This window comes from Nicotiana tomentosiformis, chromosome 2 (assembly GCF_000390325.3).
Source record: "Nicotiana tomentosiformis chromosome 2, ASM39032v3, whole genome shotgun sequence".
NCBI lineage: Eukaryota > Viridiplantae > Streptophyta > Magnoliopsida > Solanales > Solanaceae > Nicotiana > Nicotiana tomentosiformis.
The window spans coordinates 138,570,714-138,592,718 of record NC_090813.1 but is presented as its reverse complement, the minus strand read 5'-3'; the positions used below and the strand labels follow the sequence as shown (position 1 = coordinate 138,592,718).

At 38.8% G+C, this 22,005-nt stretch overlaps 4 protein-coding genes across 11 annotated transcripts; all 4 read right to left on the bottom strand.

The window, feature by feature from the left end:
* Window positions 1-609: 609 nt before the first annotated feature.
* On the bottom strand, window positions 610-5,435 carry LOC104097283 (alkylbase DNA glycosidase-like protein mag2). 4 transcript variants are annotated; one of them, XR_011414261.1, is made up of 3 exons: window positions 4,186-5,419; window positions 1,063-1,193; window positions 610-975 (listed from the first exon to the last, which is right to left on the bottom strand). XR_011414261.1 is itself a non-coding variant. In XM_070196161.1 (2 exons), the coding sequence occupies exons 1-2, from the start codon at window positions 5,229-5,231 to the stop codon at window positions 954-956; spliced, it is 1,068 nt and encodes a 355-aa protein (XP_070052262.1). In that variant the 5' UTR covers window positions 5,232-5,435; the 3' UTR covers window positions 610-953. The 4 variants fall into 4 exon arrangements, 3 of the variants coding, with proteins under 3 accessions (XP_070052262.1, XP_070052261.1, XP_070052260.1); XM_070196161.1 differs by lacking the exon at window positions 1,063-1,193 and having other exon boundaries at window positions 4,186-5,435; XM_070196160.1 differs by lacking the exon at window positions 1,063-1,193 and having other exon boundaries at window positions 4,126-5,419.
* A 2,585-nt stretch (window positions 5,436-8,020) lies between these two features.
* Window positions 8,021-14,953, bottom strand: LOC104095170 (uncharacterized). 3 transcript variants are annotated; one of them, XM_070196155.1, is made up of 2 exons: window positions 14,813-14,953; window positions 8,021-14,103 (listed from the first exon to the last, which is right to left on the bottom strand). In XM_070196155.1, the coding sequence occupies exon 2, from the start codon at window positions 12,230-12,232 to the stop codon at window positions 10,994-10,996; it is 1,239 nt and encodes a 412-aa protein (XP_070052256.1). In that variant the 5' UTR covers window positions 12,233-14,103; window positions 14,813-14,953; the 3' UTR covers window positions 8,021-10,993. The 3 variants fall into 3 exon arrangements, with proteins under 3 accessions (XP_070052256.1, XP_070052255.1, XP_070052257.1); XM_070196154.1 differs by having other exon boundaries at window positions 8,021-14,098; window positions 14,813-14,952; XM_070196156.1 differs by having other exon boundaries at window positions 8,021-14,066; window positions 14,813-14,942.
* Window positions 10,099-10,629, bottom strand: LOC138905700 (uncharacterized mitochondrial protein AtMg00860-like). The gene has a single exon (XM_070194221.1). It carries the CDS (start codon window positions 10,627-10,629, stop codon window positions 10,099-10,101), a length of 531 nt encoding a protein of 176 aa, XP_070050322.1.
* Window positions 14,661-20,217, bottom strand: LOC104097282 (DNA-3-methyladenine glycosylase 1-like). Of its 3 annotated transcripts, XR_011414260.1 has the most exons (3): window positions 18,898-20,217; window positions 15,124-15,254; window positions 14,661-15,036 (listed from the first exon to the last, which is right to left on the bottom strand). XR_011414260.1 is itself a non-coding variant. In XM_070196157.1 (2 exons), the coding sequence occupies exons 1-2, from the start codon at window positions 19,941-19,943 to the stop codon at window positions 15,015-15,017; spliced, it is 1,092 nt and encodes a 363-aa protein (XP_070052258.1). In that variant the 5' UTR covers window positions 19,944-20,217; the 3' UTR covers window positions 14,661-15,014. The 3 variants fall into 3 exon arrangements, 2 of the variants coding, with proteins under 2 accessions (XP_070052258.1, XP_070052259.1); XM_070196157.1 differs by lacking the exon at window positions 15,124-15,254 and having other exon boundaries at window positions 18,874-20,217; XM_070196158.1 differs by lacking the exon at window positions 15,124-15,254 and having other exon boundaries at window positions 18,898-20,210.
* Between the last annotated feature and the right edge of the window lie 1,788 nt (window positions 20,218-22,005).

Below are 22,005 nucleotides of genomic sequence, written 5' to 3'. Positions count from 1 at the left end.
TTGGAGGAAAAAGTTTTGGACTTCTATAAATTGAGTATCATTTATTCTCATTTAGTAGCATCCACAATGTAGCTATAAAGAGTTTGAGAGTCTTGTTTAAGGGGAGAATTTCGGGACAAGTGTTAGTGTGTCACTTGTGTTTGTCTCTTTGTGAGGTTGTTCTCTCGATATTTTATACTCTTTTTTTTATAGTGGTATAGGAACTATTCCGATTTCGGTGAAGTTACAGATTAGAAGAATTCGAGAAATTTTGATTGAATCATGATACAAATTACAACGAAGAAAAAAGACCGAATAATCATTCTATGATGAAAATAGAATAACTGCCAATATTGTGTACATAACGGGTATACACTATAATACAATCAAATCTAAAATTTATTGGAAGATCGACAACGGAACGAAGAAAGCTATTTTACGACAGCAACACAACAAAGAAGAATCTTATGAGGCTTCCCTGTCGAGAATTAAAAATGTAATATTTTTGGTTGAACTCAAGCCATGGGATCAACGCCATCATTTAAAACCCACAGAGAATAATCGAGAAGGATCTCAACCTCAAAAACAAGACCAAAAGGGACAGAAACAAAGACAAGTGCTCAATCTCTATCATAGTAAAGTTTATTTATATTATTATACCTCGTTGCTAAAAATCACAACACAGTTTGAAGCCGTGATTTTACATTTAAATGGGACAAGAGAATTAAGGAAAGGGGAAGGAAGGGGGTAGAAATAGTGAGCATTGTATTACCTCTATACGAAGAAAGTGCAGCCCCTCACATCAATCAAACAAATGAAGCTCTGCCATCTAGCACATTCCTTTACAGCACCTAACTTAGCTCAACACTGACACTTGCGACAGAATTTTGGTGCACAGCATCTTAGGAAACCAATTCTTTATTTGCACACACATTCCAGCCCAAGTAAATAGTCTGACATCTGCACACTTTTGGTCATTGGCTCCAAATGCAAGCCCTGAAACCAAAGTGTTAAATGATGCAAAGATCAATATCCTTGTATGCCAAATAAAAACCTCAAACATAGACAACAATGAATACTAACAAGTCAATAAAGCACAAGGTGGAGACTCCAATCAATCAGCCACACCTCATTCTCACACCAATTGGGCATGATACATTAATCGACTATATTACTTCAGCTCTAATCCAGCCCTCTTTTCTTTCATAAAGATTCTTATGGAAAGAAAATTAACGAATCAGTGAATAACATCGGAAAAAGAGGAAAAAACAGAACAAGAAAAACAATGCTAATATACCAACAGTAGCGAAAAACTGGGCAAATTAAAAAAGGGGTGCACAAACCAAAAGAAATATTAACCTAACAGGGTTCTAATTGATTGCACACCTAATTCATGTAGGAAGATAGGAACAGCCAACTATGCAAAAAAGTATAATAATTGGATTGAGAATCTCAAATCTCAATCTCTCAAGAGGATAACACTCCTCCCGTTTCTCACCAAACACTTTCAATTCTGGAATATCCATTTGGAGTGTCATTTATACAACTAAATCTTTCAAAAAAGGTTGAGAGTTAAAGGTTATTACTTCGATTGAGTTAATGATATTACTTCGTATAATTGATTTGTTCATTAATAAATAGAGCTTAAAGAGTAAAGGCAACAAATCTTAGCTTAGGGAATAAGGTTAAAGGTTCTTAGGACTCCAAGAGTGTGTTTGCACCCTTTTGCATGAGAGAAAATATAGATAAACTGATTAAAGGTGAATTAAAAGTTTATCTGAGAGATCCACCCTGGAAATTGTAGCTGGCCCAGCGGTGGATCGGACCAAAATGGCCTGGTTACATAAATTATATAAACAAAGAAAAAAGGGTCATGTTTTTCTCTTAAGAATCTACTTTACCTCAGAAAATTGGTAAAAAGGCCTAGAGTGGCTGGGGCAAGTTGGCAACCATTCACTGAGTAGGAGTAATTAGGCAACTACTATCAAGCAACTAGTTAATGATGTTTAATTAAGCAATTTCCTTAGGTACGGGATGATTAAAGCCTTGTTGTACATGAACACCATCACAACAACAGATACACAAGGGCAAAGAGCATGCTCTCTCAAAAAATTTACGATTTGTCTCTAACCTCTTCATAAGGCACAGAAAGAATTTAGGATCCTTGCCCCAGGATCTGCACCTCACTGCCAGACGGTTTCGGCCTTTAAAATCCTAGACCTCAAGGTCTTCCACCTCACCAACATTGACTTGTGACTTTTAGCTTATAAGCTACTTTTTAAAAGCCAATCCGAACACCCTCTACATTAGTTCCCACATCAACCTATTAATTCAGCAACATAACTGTCTATTAGCTATACATCAATCAACAATGCTTTAATTCTAAATCATTTGAGGTCGACTATATCCATTCATCCTATATCCATTCTGCTCAATTCAGGGACTTGCCTAGGTGGCTAGGTCCCAACAAATTAAATATTCCGTCGCCCTATTTTACTTTGGCCGTCGACCTACTAAACCTTTATCTATTCGGATTTAAAACCAACTATACTTTGCAAAACTAACATAGGTAGAGTTCATCGCCAACTCCACCAGCAAATGAAATCAAGAAACTGTCCATTAGCAAATAGATTGTCGTAACTTCAGGGTTAGGGAAATTGGCGTCATAAACTATTACCTAAATAACTGTAAGGGGGGGAAGGGGGGGTTAATAATAAAGAACGTCCATGGTCAAAGAGACCCTTCGATTTGGCTAGTGGACTAACTATTTTATGACGGTGGTGCTTGGGCCAGCTTGTGCATACCTCGACTATTCCATCGAGTACCTGCAACCTCTCACCAACACAGGTGTCAAATAACTCTATCCACCAAGCCTTAGGCAGATGGGAAGAAATCACCTAGTATTTTTTTGCCTCCATTGGGATTTGAACATAGGTTCATATGGTTCTCCGTCCACTTTATGAACACTAGACCACACCCTTGCGTTCTTTGCCTAGTGAACCTATTACAGACATGCACAACAAACGTGCGCTAATAGGTTGCATGTTAGATTAGGTAAACCTAAATTGGGTTCTCTACTTTCCAAATGACCAGAATAAACGTAGAAATTCGATAGCTAGAACTTAGAAGAAAGAATAAGTTTGTTTTGGTTTAGACCAAAACAAATATGGAAAAGTGCAGTTAATGAATTGACAACCTTACTAATGAATAAGTTTATGACAATTAGCAATCATATTTAATACATACAAGTAAAATGTAAGCATACATTTTCAATTTTACGCACCACTATCCATCATTTCATAAATTTAAGGGCTTGTATGAATCAAACACTATGACATTTTGTATAACGTGGTACCCTGCTTTGTTTCAACCACTAAAACAACCATATCTGATCTCCCCCTTCCTTCATTTGGTGCTACATACTGCAGCCCACTTCATGCTCACTAATGTATATACTCCATCTTTTCCCCCTCTACAGTCACCTGATTTTACATATAAATACATAAATTTTCACAACCAAGCACGAATCAACCTCATTCCTCAAGGCATATGTCTATCACAAAAGGTAAAAAGTCTACTCTTCTTTCAATCTGTTCCTTTTTCTCCAGATGAATCTTTTTTCCAATATTTGATACACCTCAGCTCCAATATGACTTCCAAAACAAACTCAACATCCAAAACCTAAAGAATTTAAGATAGTTTGACATATATACAAAATTTCCTAATTACAACCACTAGAGAAAGTTTAAGAAAAGCTTCTTTAGTCATACAACAAGCTGTTTGATTCCAGTTTGAACATTTTGATGGTTTCGAAAGCTATTCATGTAAAGCCATCATGCAAGCAAGCATAACAAACATTAACCGATTTTTATGAAGCCATGATTGTGAGCATATATAAGGAAGCAACAGTCAGGATTTTCCACCCACAACTAAATATTGTCTATATTATCATAAAAAAGAGATAAGAAATTACTTCAAAATATGTATGCAGGTTGTTGTCTAACAGGGCAGTGAATGTAAAACACAGTGCAAGCCATTTGCAGATTATCTCATGAGCAATTAATAGACTGCAAAAGAATTCAAATTTAAAAGCAACGGGAAGGCAACCGAAGTTCAATCACAATGACAGGATTAATGACCACGCACCACTCTAGAATTTAATATAGAAACGACTATTATTACTTCAGGCGGAAAATAGTCAAATACCCAAGATTCCCAATGCCATTTATAGGCTCGAGAAGCTGCAACTGATGTTGCTGTGTCTCCTGTCCTGTCTGAATTTGCTGCAACGGCTGCACATTACCAGCATCAATTGCAGCTGCAGCAGTAGTTGGAGTCCCTTTCCCCTCCACAAACCGCCACATATACCACGCCCCAGCTGACCTATATGGTCTCCATTTCTCGCACAATTGCTCCATCTGCGACGGCCTAGGTAATTCCTCTAATCCGTATAACAACTGCACACCTTTTCTGACCCCCAAATCACTAACAGGTAAAACATCCGGCCAATGCAGTGAAAAGATCATGAACATATGCACTGACCAAGAACCAATACCCTTCACCATCGAAAGCATGGTAAACAATGACTTATCATCCATCTTTACAAGCGCATCATCACACAAAATCCCATTTTTATACTTATTAGCTAAGTCATATAAATAACTAGCCTTTCGCCCCGAGACACCTATCTGCTTGAGCTGTTGAGCGGATAGGGAGAGGACGACGTCAGGGCAAATGGCATCTTCTCCGCCACAAAGGGACACGAAGCGTGTGTAAATTGAGGTGCCTGCTTTATAAGCTAGTTGCTGGTACAGAATGCTCTTGCTTAGGGCTAAAAACGGAGAATTGTGTGACTCAAATTGAGGGACCGGAAGTGTGTCTATTAAGGAACCGAGAAGCGGGTCGGCTGAACGGAGGTGTAAGAGTGCATTGTCGATTTCGCCGTCAGCTGATAAGGGTTTGATGATTTGGGGCAAAACCCTAGATGATGATTTCGGTGTGCTCTTTCGGCGACTCTTGGTGGATGCTGGCGTCGCGGAGGATGCGGTGATTTGCGGGGTTTTTGAGGAGGGGAGGGAAGAGAGTTTTCGTATTTTTTGGGGTCGAATTGGGATTTTGGAAGGGTTAGAGGGGTTTGGGGGAAGATCAACGGGAGAGTTGGATACAAGGGTGGAGTCGGAATTGGGTTGGGGTTGGGGTTGAGGTGGAGTTTGGGTTTCGGGTTTTGCTTGTACTTGGGTTTGTTCACCCATGAGCGCTAAATAGGGGCCAAGGGAGATTGGCTGATATTTCCGGCGGTTGTGGAGGGGGAGGAATTGGAAGTTTCAGGTGGCAATTGACGGCGACGGTCTGGGAACTGAGTGTAATGGTTATCCGAGGAGTAGCCGGACGTGGGTTTTGTTACGTTTGTTGAATTGTTTTGTCAGTTTTGTCAGAGAACGTAATTGCTATCGTTTAAAGGCGCGGTCTTGTAGTTATTTTGACGGGAGATAAATAAATATTATCCAAAATCATCAACAAAATAACCAAAAAAACAAAAACTGTTATAAATATATTATATTACGAATGTTCATTTATTACTCCGTTGTAAATAAGCTTGCTGAAAAAGTTTATCTTCTTGAAAAATACACAGTGATATGAAGAAGTTTTATTGTAACCTTATTTTTCTATGACAAATTCAAACTTCAAATACCATTGCCTTGGAGTGTGTTTTAATCCATACATGCTCTTTTTTAATTTGCAGACATAGTTTTCTTTTCCCTTAGTTACAAAAACCTCATGTTGCTCCATATAAATCTCTCCATCTAAATCACCATGAAGAAAAATGGTCTTCATATCCATCTGCTAAACCTCTAAATCTAGACTCGCGATTAAGCCTAGAACCACACAAATAGAAGACATCTTCACAACATGGGAGAAAATTTCATCAAAGTCAACTCTCTTCTTCTGGCCAAAACCTTTAAAATTATTAGGTGTTGTCCTGATTTTCTTACTAGATTTGGTTTTTCTATTTCTTAAAGGAAGGGCAACATATTTATCATAATTGATTTTACCTTTTACGAAAAAAAAATATAATTCTTTTATATTTGGCTAGTCAGAGTAAAAGGTTTTGGACTTTTATAAATTGAGGATCCGTTCTTCTCATTTAGTAACATCCACAATATAGTCATCAAGGGTTTGAGATTCTTGTTTAGGGGGAGAATTTCGGGACAAGTGTTAGCCTTTCACTTGTGTTTGCCTCTTAGTAAGGTTGTTCTCTCGATATTTTGTACTCTCTTTTCTATAGTGGATTGCTCATCTGCACTTGTGGACGTAGGCCAATTGGCCGAATCACGTTAAATATTTGTGTCTCTTTTGGTATATTTCTCCTTTATTGTATGATTTATCGTCATTGAATGTATGCTTTACCACCTTTTGCATGACACCTGATGATTTCGATCTAACAAGTGGTATCAGAGAGGGGTTCAAGACAAGTTCATCTTGACGGGTTTAGTTCTTGCCGCAACCTATTTGATGATAATCATGATTTTCATCTGAGAAAAATGAATGGAGTGCTACTCACGTTGAGACAAACTTTGTGGTGGAGATTTGAAGATACGACTTGTTGAAAGTTATGTAAAGAAGGTGGATCGCATTTATTTTATTAGAAAATTCAGGCCAAAGGGGAGAATTGTTATGTGTTGTCCTGATTTTCTTACCATATTTGGTTTTTCTATTTCTTGACGGAGGGCAACATATTTACCAAAATTGATTTTATATTTTACGAAAAGAAAAATATAATTCCTCCATGTTTGGCTAGTCCTTTTTCTTGGAGGAAAAAGTTTTGGACTTCTATAAATTGAGTATCATTTCTTCTCATTTAGTAGCACCCACAATGTAGCTATAAAGGGTTTGAGAGTCTTGTTTAAGGGGAGAATTTCGGGACAAGTATTGGTCTGCCACTTGTGTCTGTCTCTTTGTGAGGTTGTTCTCTCGATATTTTATACTCTCTTTTTTATAGTGGATTGTACATCTCCGTCTGTGAACGTAGGTCAATTGGCTGAACCACGTTAAATATTTATGTCTCTTTTAATATATTTCTCTTTTATTGTATGATTTATTGTCATTGAATATATATTATACTAACTTTCGTATGACACCTGATTATTTCGTTCATAACAACATTTTCAATGAATCCTCGTGTAAAAGAAACAAAAACATGTATATACACGATATGATACATTTTCCACTTTTTCTATTGTGTAAGAACCTGCGGGAATGCACCGAACTAAAGTTCCCTTCCAGCGAAGAAGGAATTCAGTAACACGTGCTCCTCCTATTGAGAAGGATTCTCAAGCTATTGAGAATTGAGTTTTTTCATTTATATGAATCGACAGTGTAAAGAATCGTTTGTCCTAGTGGAATAGTGATGTATGCCTTCATTTAAATAATATATCCGTCTGAAAGAAGTTACAAGGGTAGATGGTGGTTCTTAATTTGTTGGTCAGATATTAAATTTGACTGAGTGGTTGTGTCGAAAATTAAGCAACGTGGAATAACTTGGAACTAGTGTGATTCTGTAACTGTGCCACGTACAATAATGGCTACTACAACAAGTGATCAAACTGTTAAAGTGAATAATTAATAAAGCATTACAAACTGTTATTACACTTGGGTTTATTTTTACATTAAGTAGCACATACATACAAGTTAAACCTAGAATTACGAGAGGTTTTAGGCCTTCTTAACCTTTTACAATGTTGAATTTAAAAAAATATCTTTTTTAGATCTCTTATTATTAAATGAAAGATCTCTTATGTGTAAAAGTAAATCTCCAGTATGTAAAAAAAGAGGTAAGGTCATAAAACTAAAATCAACTTTGTAAAAGGCCAAAAAATCAATTGACCCGAATTACGAATGCACCCGCTACCCTAGTTTTATATCCGTCACTCATTTCACCTAAAACCAATTCAAACAGTCGATACCAACGCATCCTAATTCAATCTCAACTTAGTTTGATTTTATAATCGAAAATCAACAAGTACTCGAGGAATAAACATAATAACCACAAAGGGTTATGGTGAAATAATATAGCAAGGGCTACTAAACTAGCAAGTAACAGCAGCATTAAAAATATCAACCGGAAATTACAACTAAAAAAAGACAATAAGAAGCTGGAGGTGAGAAGCAGAAGAAGGGGATGGGATTGGAGATATAGAGGAATGGGATGAGAAGGGAATATTTTCATAACAACTTTTTACCTACCTCACTACAATGCCTACGTCTGCTATATATAACTAACTCCTGGCCCACACACTTTTATTTAGCACTCACTACATAATCCATTAGCTTTGCAGGTGGTTGTTTCTTGAGTTTGCCTCTACCCAGATTGCCCTTCATCCCCTCATTACCCAATTCATTCTCAATTGCCACATCAGCTTCCAACTCATCCGCTTTGTCAGCTTCGTCAAAGATTGTATTCACAACATTACCCCCATCTCCAACAAGAACCTTGTCCTCAAGGTTCAGCTCGCTTGGAGGCATAGCAGCAGCAAAATCAGTCAGTTGAAGAGGTGTAATCTAATTGTCAGGCTGGCCCGTACACTTCTTGAGCATGGATATATGAAAGACAGGATGGATCCTAGCCGCCGCTGGCAGCTCCAACTTATAGGCAACATCTCCTACCCTTTTCAAGATGCGAAATGGCCCAAAATATTTTCTACCCAGCTTATGTTGCTTTTGTAGTCGCACAGAATGTTGACGATATGGTTTAAGCTTCACATAGACCCACTCGCCGACTTCATAGTGTAGTTCTGTTCGATGTTTATCAGCCAAGGCTTTCATCCGTCGTTGAGCCTTAGCTAAATTATGCTTTAGGAGTTCCAAAACTGTATCACGCTGCACAAGGAACTTCTCCACGAGTTCACTACTGCTGCTGCCCAATATATATCGAGCAATAGTAGGTGGCTCTCGATCATAAAGAGCCTGGAAAGGGGTCATTCCTTCTGAAGTTTGTAGAGCTGTGTTGTACCAATATTCTGCCCATGGTAACATAGCCACCCAATCAGAGGGAGAATCAGCCACAAAACAACGAAGATATTGCTCTACACATTTGTTGAGCGCTTCAGATTGGCCATCGGTTTGGGGATAGTACGCGGTGCTCATCGCTAACGTGGAGCCCCGCATCCTGTTTAGTTCCTGCCAAAGGGAATGGATAAATCTTGGGTCTCGGTCAGTTACTATTGATCTCGGAGGCCCATGTAACTTGATGACTCCGACAACGAAAGCCTCAGCCACAATCCGAGTAGAGAATGTTGAGGGTAATGCAATAAAGTGGCCGAATTTAGTCAATCGATCCACTACTGTCATAATAGTTTCTTTGCCCCTTGAAGCTGGAAGGCAGGTGATGAAATCCATTGCTATGTCTTCAAACACCAAATCGGGCGTAGGCAAGGGGTGCAACAATCCCGCTGGATGATGGTGGATATCCTTCATTTGTTGACATATTTAACAAGTTGAGACAAACGAATGCACATCCCTCCTCATATTTTTCCAATAAAAATTTGAGGCCATGCGGTGCAGCGTACGAGCTATACCAGCATGTCCCCCAATGGAAGTAGCATGGAATTCCTGTAAAAGTTGTTGTCTAAGAGGGGAATCAGTAGGAATTACCAAGCGTCCTTTATAAAATAAAAGACCTTCTCTAAAGGTGAAGTCAATGACAGAGTCTAGTTGTTGCATAATAGATGTCTGAATGTCAAGCAACTCCGGGTGGTTCTTGTTGAGTTCCCTCAATTCTTCAACAAGAGCAGGTATTTGCACAGTAATGGCCAAATAAGTAGCATCGGGGGCTCGTGAGAGAGCATCAGCTGCTAAATTCTGTTTCCCAGGGCGATATAGGATGCGAAAATCATATCCGACTAACTTACACAACCACTTCTGTTGTTCCGGGGTTTGGATGATTTGCGTGGTAAGGTTACGGAGAGCTTGTTGGTCTGTAAGTATTGTGAATCTTCTGCCAAGCAAGTATTGACGCCATTTACTAACAGCTTGTGTAATGGCAAACATTTCACGGTGATAGGTGGAAGCTCCTTGCATTCGGGGGCTTAATTTTTGACTGAAGAATGCCACAGGATGCCCCTAATGAGACAGTACAACACCAATACCAACTCCTGATGCATCTGTTTCCACTTGAAACTCATGACTAAAATCGGACAAAGCAAGGACAGGGGTAGAGCTCAAGCATGCTTTCAAGGTTTCAAAGGCCTTTTGTGCGCGTTCAGTCCACAGAAAAGCACCATGACACAGTAAGTCAGTTAAAGGAGCAGCAATAGAAGCGTAATGATGGATAAAACGCCTATAATACCCAGTGAGTCCCAAAAAACTCCGGACCTCCTTGATATTTCGTGGGGCTGGCCATTGCTGTATAATGGCAATTTTGCTAGGATCCACAGCCAATCCTTGAACAGATAGTACACTTCCAAGGTAATCAACAGTTGTCTGCCCAAACGAACACTTGCTCCGCTTCGCCACTAAACTGTGTTGGCGTAACAGTTTCAACACTAAACTAAGATGTTCCAGATGACCCGCCCAAGTTGGACTGTAGACGAGAATATCGTCAAAGAAGACCAACACAAAACGGCGCAAGTAGGGACGAAAAACAGAATTCATAGTAGCTTGAAAAGTGGATGGTGCATTAGACAACCCGAATGGCATAACCAAAAATTCAAAGTGACCGTCATGGGTTCTAAATGCTGTCTTTTCAATGTCCTCGACTCGTACCCGAATTTGATGATACCCTGATAACAAATCCAGTTTGGAGAAGAATTGAGCTCCATGTAGTTCATCAAATAGTTCGTCGATTGTAGGAATTGGGAAACGGCCGCGCACAGTGATAGCATTGAGTGCACGATAATCCACACAAAAACGCCAGGTACCATCCTTCTTTGAGCATTTTTTAAACCAGTTGTTCCATAACTTGTTTCTGAAAGTATGGATAGCGATACGGTTTTACATTCACGGGACCGGAACCAGGCTACAAATGGATCGCATGATCTTGAGGACGCACTGGGGGAAGGCCTTGGGGTTTATGAAAAACATCAACAAAGGAAGTGAGTAAGTCCTGAAGCTCGATAGGTGGAGACCCCGTAGGCACAAACTCAGAAACCACTTGTTCTTCTTGAACTAGTTCCAACCGAAAAAATGAAGAGATGGCATCTGTTGAAGCTAAACGACGCAAACTGTGCAATTGCACTGGTTGGAGCATAGTTGGTGGTTCACCTTGCCATCTCATGGTGTTGCCATTGTGAGAGAACTCAAGGACATGCATGGCATAATCAGTGAGAACCGGGCCCAAAGTGGCCAACCATGACACCCCCAGAACAAAATCAGCACCATGTAGGGCTAACACATAGAAATCCAAAACGAGCTCACAGCCTTGGATAGTGAGGGGGATTTGCCGAACAATCGCATCATAGCGTAAGCGTTGTCCACTACCCACCATGACATAAAAACTCGGAATCGATTCAATGGTCAATTGTAGGAAAGTCGCGATCCTAGTTTGAATGAAATTTTCTGTACTACCGCCATCGACGAGGACCTGAACCGGAGAACCATTCACATGGCCGGCAAACCTAAGAGTATTCGGAGCATGACCGCCAGCTAGAGCATGGAAGGAAATAGAAGAGTGCTCTTGCACCTCAAGGCATTGAAGTTCTTCTGCTAAAGCTTCGTCAGAAAGTTGCAACTCCGGTAACTGAGTGGTAGTGTCGTGCTCTTCAGTTAACAAAAGGAGCTGGGGAAGATTTTTACACTTATGAGAAGCAGAGTACCTCTCATCACAATAATAACAGAGTCTTTTTTCCCGACGACCCTGAAGTTCGGCAGGAGTGAGACGTTTAACGAGAATGCAACGTTTGTGATTTGGGTACTGGAAGAGCCATAGATGTTGGGCGTGGGTTAGGGATTGTAGAGTACGTTGGAGCAGATGGGGTAGGCAACAAGGGCTGTGTACGGGCCAAGGCTGGTTGGATTGGGCTCCGGTTAAAGGCTGTTTGAATTGGCCTTTTTCAAAATTAATACGCCTCTCCTGTAATTGGGCCACCCGAATAGCTTTATCCAAAGTTTTAGGCTTCTTGGCCAAAACGGAAGATTGAATATCCTCACGAAGCCTAGAAGTAAAACAACGTACCGTGAACTGCTCTGGTAAGGCCATAGATTCAGTGGCCACCGCTTCAAAACGACGACGATAGTCCTCCACTGTCGAGGTCTGCATCAGCTTAGAGAGGCGACCTTCCGGTGTAACCAGCTCCCGTTGTCGAAAGCACACCAATAGTTTCTCAGTAAATGAAGGCCAATCACTTAGTTGCTTATTGCGAAACAACTAGCGTTACCAGGCTCGAGCCTCACCGTCCAAGTAAAAGGAAGCAATAGACAGACGTTCCTCCTCCATAATACCATAGAAATCAAAATAACGTTCTGCCTGGAAAAGCCAATCATCCGGATCCTCACCAAAGAATCGACCAAAATCTATACGTGCAGGCTTATGACGTTGAGCCGTAGAGGACGACGAGCCAGTGAACGGCATAGTATCGCCGGCAGCGTGGGGACGAGAATCATCGAGAGGGGAAAAACGAGCGTTCAATGCTGCGAGTTGAGCAGCCAGATCTGTAAGCACGGACTGATGAGAATCCATGATGGAACGAATCTCAACCAGTTCCAGCGTAGAACCCATCACAGCTTTGAGATTGTTATCGCACATAAAAGGAATGAAAGCACCAATGTAGCAAGGGCTACTAAACTAGCAAGTAACAGCAGCAACTTTGATTATATTGAAAATATCAACTGGAAATTACAACTAAAAAAAGACAATAAGAAGAAGCTGGAGGTGAGAAGCAGAAGAAGGGGATGGGATTGGAGATACAGAGGGAATGGGATGAGAAGGGAATATTTTCATAACAACTTTTTACCTACCTCACTACAATGCCTATGTCTGCTATATATAACTAACTCCTGGCCCACACACTTTTATTTAGAACTCACTACATAATCCATTAGCTTTGCAGGTGGTTGTTTCTTGCGTTTGCCTCTACCCAGATTGCCCTTCATCCCCTCATTACCCAATTCATTCTCAATTGCCACATCAACTTCCAACTCATCCGCTTTGTCAGCTTCGTCAAAGATTGTATTCACAACAAATAGATATGATCCTTCTACACTTAGGCATTAGAGATTTCGGGTTCGAGCATTAGAAATGGAAAATATAATAGTAGAGAACACGCTTTCCCCTATAAAGGACCTTAAATTAGTTGAGGCTCCAATGTAAGTACCGAAATCTAAAATTTAAAATAGAAAACAAACATAATAATATGCTGTGAGAAAGGTCCTTGTTAAGTGATTGAACTCGGGTACATCAAGTGATCCCCCATAACCTTTTTGTCACTTGTCTCTGAGCTAAGGATAGTTATTATTTAGTTCCATCTCAATTTACTTTGATGCTTTTTCGTAAGTTTGTCTTATTTTATTTTCCTTTCTCAAGATAAAAGTTTTGCTGTTTCTATATATTGAAAAGATGTACGACTGTTAAAGGCATTTTTGTTTTGCGTATATGGCAATAGTGATAATAAATTATTTCACTTCATGCATTTATTTATGATTAAGTAATAAATATGATATATAAAAAACATATGTCTTACATCAAATGCAGGTGAGCCATTAACTCACTTTTCTCATAGACAATTTTAGTAGAAGGTAAAATATAGGAGCCTTGAAGATGATATGAGACTGACACACTCGTTCTTTACAATTATAAAAAACTCAACTTTTTAAATGTGCTATCATTGTGAATGCTTGAGTTGAGAATACCTACGTGCATATCTTATTTTCCCACCTACCAAAGAAAATGGAAACGCCGATAAGGCTAGCAGAGAACATATATATATATATATATATATATATATATATATATATATATATATATATATATATTGATGCCGGAGGAAAAACAAGCAGCCAACTGTGGAATGAAGCCCAAAGTGACAAGCACTCATACCATAGGTGCCATCCCGATGATTGTTTCTTGATCATCTGCTGTTTTTAGTTTCAACACTCTGTGGATAATTGCTTCACCCCTTTAGCCCTTCTACACTTAAAAAAAAAAAAAAAATACAAAACTTGGTTCATGACCCTACCATATATTTCATCCTCTATTCCAACTGTTCCTTTTTGACAGGAATCGATAAGAAATAAGAAATATTTCAAGACGATTCGATTTCATACTAATGTAGTAGTATAGGAACTATTCCGATTTCGGTGAAGTTACAAATTAGAAGAATTCGAGAAATTTTGATTGAATCATGATAAAAATTACAACGAAGAAAAAAGACTGAATAATCATTCTATGATGAAAATAGAATAACTGCCAATTTTGTGTACATAACGGGTATACACTATAATACAATCAAATCTAAAATTTATTGGAAGATCGACGACGGAACGAAGAACGCTATTTTATGACAGCAACACAACAAAGAAGAATCTTATGAGGCTTCCCTGTCCAGAATTAAAAATGTAATATTTTTGGTTGAACTCAAGCCATGGGATCAACGCCATCATTTAAAACCCACATAGAATAATCGAGAAGGATCTCAACCTCAAAAACAAGACCAAAAGGGACAGAAACAAAGACAAGTGCTCAATCTCTATCATAGTAAAGTTTATTTATATTATTATACCTCGTTCCTAAAAATCACAACACAGTTTGAAGCCGTTTATTCTCGTGATTTTACATTTAAATGGGACAAGAGAATTAAGGAAAGGGGAAGGAAGGGGGTAGAAATAGTGAGCATTGTATTACCTCTATACGAAGAAAGTGCAGCCCCTCACATCAATCAAACAAATGAAGCTCTGCCATCTAGCACATTCCTTTACAGCACCTAACTTAGCTCAACACTGACACTTGCGACAGAATTTTGGTGCACAGCATCTTAGGAAACCAATTCTTTATTTGCATACACATTCCAGCCCAAGTAAATAGTCTGACATCTGCACACTTTTGGTCATTGGCTCCAAATGCAAGCCCTGAAACCAAAGTGTTAAATGATGCAAAGATCAATATCCTTGTATGCCAAATAAAAACCTCAAACATAGACAACAATGAATACTAACAAGTCAATAAAGCACAAGGTGGAGACTCCAATCAATCAGCCACACCTCATTCTCACACCAATTGGGCATGATACATTAATCGACTATATTACTTCAGCTCTAATCCAGCCCTCTTTTCTTTCATAAAGATTCTTATGGAAAGAAAATTAACGAATCAGTGAATAACATCGGAAAAAGAGGAAAAACAGAGCAAGAAAAACAATGCTAATATACCAACAGTAGCGAAAAACTGGGCAAATTAAAAAAGGGGTGCACAAACCAAAAGAAATATTAACCTAACAGGGTTCTAATTGATTGCACACCTCATTCATGTAGGAAGATAGGAACAGCCAACTATGCAAAAAAGTGTAATAATTGGATTGAGAATCTCAAATCTCAATCTCTCAAGAGGATAACACTCCTCCAGTTTCTCACCAAACACTCTTCAATTCTGGAATATCCATTTGGAGTGTCATTTATACAACTAAATCTTTCAAAAAAGGTTGAGAGTTAAAGGTTATTACTTCGATTGAGTTAATGATATTACTTCGTATAATTGATTTGTTCATTAATAAATAGAGCTTAAAGAGTAAAGGCAACAAATCTTAGCTTAGGGAATAAGGTTAAAGGTTCTTAGGACTCCAAGAGTGCGTTTGCACCCTTTTGCATGAGAGAAAATGTAGATAAACTAATTAAAGGTGCATTAAAAGTTTATCTAAGAGATCCGCCCTGGAAATTGTAGCTGGCCCAGCGGCGGATCGGGCCAAAATGGCCTGGTTACATAAATTATATAAACAAAGAAAAAAGGGTCATGTTTTCTCTTAAGAATCTACTTTACCTCAGAAAATTGGTAAAAAGGCCTAGAGTGGCTGGGGCAAGTTGGCAACCATTCACTGAGTAGGAGTAATTAGGCAACTACTATCAAGCAACTAGTTAATGATGTTTAATTAAGCAATTTCCTTAGGTACGGGATGATTAAAGCCTTGTTGTACATGAACACCATCACAACAACAGATACACAAGGGCAAAGAGCATGCTCTCAAAAAATTTACGATTTGTCTCTAACCTCTTCATAAGGCACAGAAAGAATTTAGGATCCTTGCCCCAGGATCTGCACCTCACTACCAGACGGTTTCGGCCTTTAAAATCCTAGACCTCAAGGTCTTCCACCTCACCAACATTGACTAAAATCATCCCTTGAAAATCTTTCACGGGTTTTGTCTAACTTGTCGCCTTTTTGTCTTTGAAAACGTGCCATGGCTGATTGAGATCTGTGTTTATTTTTCCTTGTCCCACGCCCCACATGCATGCCTAGAATGCTAGGATCCAGTGGTGCGACAGTCCTATACCCTTGTATTTTTGTAGCAGTAACATTAGTAGTCATGTCATTAGACTACGAGGGTGTTTAAATTGGCTTATTTTAAGTGCTTATTAGCTTTTAAGCACTTTTCTAGTTTTTGTGGTGTTTGCCAATGATAAAAAGTGCTTAAAAGCACTTACTTTTAGGCATGAAAAGTACAAATATAAGTCAAAACCAAAAATTGGGTATTACCAACTTATGACTTTTAGCTTATAAGCTACCTTTTAAAAGCCAATCCGAACGCCCTCTACAGTAGTTCCCACATCAACCTATTAATTCAGCAACATAACTGTCTATTAGCTATATATCAATCAACAATGCTTTAATTCTAAATCATTTGAGGTCGACTATATCCATCATCTTATATCCATTCATTCTATATCCATTCTGCTCAATTCAGGGACTTGCCTAGGTGGCTAGGTCCCAACAAATTGAATATTCTGTCGCCCTATTTTACTTTGGCCAAGAGTGGGTTGCTCTAGTGGTAAGCACCCTCCACTTCCAACCAAGAGGTTATGAGTTCGAGTCACCCCAAGAGCAAGGTAGGGAGTTCTTGGAAGGAGGGAAGCCGAGGGTCTATCGGAAACAGCCTCTCTACCCCAGGGTAGGGGTAAGGTCTGCGTACACACTACCCTCACTAGTGGGATTATACTGGGTTGTTGTTGTTGTTGTTGCCTATTTTACTTTGGCCGTCGACCTACTAAACCTTTATCTATTCGGATTTAAAACCAACTATACTTTGCAAAACTAACATAGGTAGAGTTCATGGCCAACACCACCAGCAAATGAAATCAAGAAACTGTCCATTAGCAAATAGATTGTCGTAACTTGAGGGTTAGGGTCAATTGCCGTCATAAACTATTATCTAAATTGGGTGTGGGGGGGGGGGAGGGGAGGGAGGAGGATTAATAATAAAGAACGTCCATGGTCAAAGAGACCCTTCAATTTGGCTAGTGGACTAATATTTTTATGACGGTGGTGCTTGGACCAACTTGTGCATACCTCGACTATTCCATCGGGTACCTGCAACCTCCCACCAACACAGATGTCGAATAACTCTATCCACCAATCCTTAGGCAGATGGGAAGAAATCACCTAGTATTTTTTTGCCTCCATTGGGATTTGAACATAGGTTCATATGGTTCTCCGTCCACTTTATGAACACTAGACCACACCCTTCCGTTCTTTGGCTAGTGAACCTATTACAGACATGCACAACAAATGTGCGCTAATAGGTTGCATGTTAGATTAGGTAAACCTAAATTGGGTTCTCTACTTTCCAAATGACCAGAATAAACATAGAAATTCGATAGCTAGAACTTAGAAGAAAGAATAAGTTTGTTTTGGTTTAGACCAAAACAAATATGGAAAAGACAGCAATGAACATTTTAAATAGCAATATGGTGCAGTTAATGAATTGATAACCTTACTAATGAATAAGTTTTTGACAATTAGCAATCATATTTAATACATACAAGTAAAATGTAAGCATACATTTTCAATTTTACGCACCACTATCCATCATTTCATAAATTTAAGGGCTTATATGAATCAAACACTATGACATTTTGTATAACGTGGTACCCTACTTTGTTTCAACCACTAAAACAACCATATCTGCTCTCCCCCTTCCTTCATTTGGTGCTACATACTGCAGCCCACTTCATGCTCACTAATGTATATACTCCATCTTTTCCCCCTCTACAGTCACCTGATTTTACATATAAATACATAAATTTTCACAACCAAGCACGAATCAACCTCATTCCTCAAGGCATATGTCTATCACAAAAGGTAAAAAGTCTACTCTTCTTTCAATCTGTTTCTTTTTCTCCAGATGAATCTTTTTTCCAATATTTGATACACCTCAGCTCCAATATGACTTCCAAAACAAACTCAACATCCAAAACCTAAAGAATTTAAGATAGTTTGACATATATACAAAATTTCCCAACTACAACCACTGGAGAAAGTTTAAGAAAAGCTTCTTTAGTCATACAACAAGCTGTTTGATTCCAGTTTGAACATTTTGATAGTTTCGAAAGCTATTCATGTAAAGCCATCATGCAAGCAAGCATAACAAACATTAACCGATTTTTATGAAGCCATGATTGTGAGCATATATAATGAAGCAACAGTCAGGATTTTCCACCCACAACCAAATATTGTCTATATTATCATAAAAAAGAGATAAGAAATTACTTCAAAATATGTATGCAGGTTGTTGTCTAACAGGGCAGTGAATGTAAAACACAGTGCAAGCTATTTGCAGATTATCTCATGAGCAATTAATAGACTGCAAAAGAATTCAAATTTAAAAGCAACGGGAAGGCAACCGAAGTTCAATCACAATGACAGGATTAATGACCACGCACCACTCTACAATTTAATATAGAAACGACTATTATTACTTCAGGCGGAAAATAGTCAAATACCCAAGATTCCCAATGCCATTTATAGGCTCGAGAAGCTGCAACTGATGTTGCTGTGTCTCCTGTCCTGTCTGAATTTGCTGCAACGGCTGCACATTACCAGCATCAATTGCAGCTGCAGCAGTAGTTGGAGTCCCTTTCTCCTCCACAAACCGCCACATATACCACGCCCCAGCTGACCTATATGGTCTCCATTTCTCGCACAATTGCTCCATCTGCGACGGCCTAGGTAATTCCTCTAATCCGTATAACAACTGCACACCTTTCCTGACCCCCAAATCACTAACAGGCAAAACATCCGGCCTATGCAGTGAAAAGATCATGAACATATGCACTGACCAAGAACCAATACCCTTCACCATCGAAAGCATGGTAAACAATGACTTATCATCCATCTTTACAAGCGCATCATCACACAAAATCCCATTTTTATACTTATGAGCTAAGTCATATAAATAACTAGCCTTTCGCCCCGAGACACCTATCTGCTTGAGTTGTTGAGCGGATAGGGAGAGGACGACGTCAGGGCAAACGGCATCTTCTCCGCCACAAAGGGACACGAAGCGTGTGTAAATTGAGGTGCCTGCTTTATAAGCTAGTTGCTGGTACAGAATGCTCTTGCTTAGGGCTAAAAACGGAGAATGGTATGACTCAAATTGAGGGACCCGAAGCGTGTCTATTAAGGAACCGAGAAGCGGGTCGGCTGAACGGAGGTGTAAGAGTGCATTGTCGATTTCGCCGTCAGCTGATAAGGGTTTGATGATTTGGGGCAAAACCCTAGATGATGATTTCGGTGTGCTCTTTCGGCGACTCTTGGTGGATGCTGGCGTCGCGGAGGATGCGGTGATTTGCGGGGTTTTTGAGGAGGGGAGGGAAGAGAGTTTTCGTATTTTTTGGGGTCGAATTGGGATTTTGGAAGGGTTAGAGGGGTTTGGGGGAAGATCAACGGGAGAGTTGGATACAAGGGTGGAGTCGGAATTGGGTTGGGGTTGGGGTTGAGGTGGAGTTTGGGTTTCGGGTTTTGCTTGTACTTGGGTTTGTTCACCCATGAGCGCTAAATAGGGGCCAAGGGAGATTGGCTGATATTTCCGGCGGTTGTGGAGGGGGAGGAATTGGAAGTTTCAGGTGGCAATTGACGGCGACGGTCTGGGAACTGAGTGTAATGGTTATCCGAGGAGTAGCCGGACGTTGGTTTTGTTACGTTTGTTGAATTGTTTTGTCAGAGAACGTAATTGCTATCGTTTAAAGGCGCGGTCTTGTAGTTATTGAGATGGGAGATAAATAAAAATTATAGAAAATCATCAACAAAGTAACCCAAAAAAAATAAAGTCATCATATTTGTTAGCTTTTGGAATCTGATGTGACATTCAAACTTTGTTTTTGTACCATCCACATACTCTAATAGGAGCGAGAACCCATTTGTTGTTTTTTTGGGAGCGAGAACCCATTTGTTGTTTTTTTTTTTTTTGACAAGTGTCATAAAAATGTGTGTTTAAAAAAAAGAGTGATATTTTTATATATAGCGCTCTTTAAAAGAGCGTTATATATATATATAACGTCACTGTAAACCGCGCTATACAGGGCTATACATAAATAAATAAACGGTCCCCCTCCTTCTTTCCCACACTCAAACCAGATGCCCCCTCCCCCAAATTAAAAATTCTTAACCGATCCCCTCCCAAATTTCCTTCTAAAAAAATTGTAGTGGATCCCACCCGTCATACAAAAAGATTAGATTGTAGGTCCCACATTCTAGCCAAACCTTCTATTGTTGTGGTTTCATCGTTTCGGGCTCAAATTTTCAATTCATCGACTTTCCGAAAAACATAAATCGAGGTATTCCGATTTAGTTTATGTCGAAACTCGTATAATAATGCATATTAGTTGTTTTGAATGTGTTTTCATGTTGTTTTGTATTTTTTTGCGATTAAACTAGTATGTTATTTTTATCCGGACTAAGATATTAGTGTTTTGTGTTTGTTTTGTGATTAAAATGTATTTATTGTTTTTATCTAGTTTAGATTATTTATTTGCTTAAAGACTAGTGCCCTTTTAGCGTAGTAAAATTTAGAGCCTTTTAGCGTAGAATCCCTCTAGTTTAAGTATTTTTTATACTGATAGATCAAACACAAACTCTGTCCAATTAAATATGATAAAAAGTAATTATTTAATTTACAAAATAAACATACAAAATTATAAAAATATTAAAATTGACACACACACACATGAATTCAGGATAGCTTGGTGCTACTGGGCCTCAAATATCGAGCCTGAAACCCATAGGTATATACTCTGTCCAATTAAATATGATAAAAATTAATTATTTAATTTACAAAACAAACATACAAAATTATAAAAATATTAAAATTGACACACACAAGAATTCAGGATAACTTGATGCTACTAGGCCTTAAATATCGAGCCTGAATATACTCTGTCCAATTAAATATGATAAAAATTAATTATTTAATTTACAAAACAAACATACAAAATTATGAAAATATCAAAATTGACACACACAAGAATTCAGGATAGCTTGGTGCTACTGGGCCTCAAATATCGAGCCTGGAACCCATAGGTATATACTCTATCCAATTAAATATGATAAAAATTAATTATTTAATTTACAAAACAAACATACAAAATTATGAAAATATCAAAATTGACACACACAAGAATTCAGGATAACTTGATGCTACTAGGCCTTAAATATCGAGCCTGAATATACTCTGTCCAATTAAATATGATAAAAATTAATTATTTAATTTACAAAACAAACATACAAAATTACGAAAATAATAAAATTGACACACACAAGAACTCAGGATAGCTTGGTCCTACTAGGCATCAAATATCGAGCCTGGATCCCAGACCAATTAAATAGCTTGGTCCAATTAAATATTATATAATTATAAAAACTAATTATTTAATTTACAGATCAAACATACAATTAATGTTGTTTAATTTACAGTATACGACATGGACGTGCCGCCTATGCATCCCGGACCTGTCTCCGATGAGCTATTAATGTTACAGGGCGATCATAGATCCGCCTATGTATGGGAGGGAGAGTTACTGGCCCAGACTCTCCGCGCCAGGAGAGTGGACGAC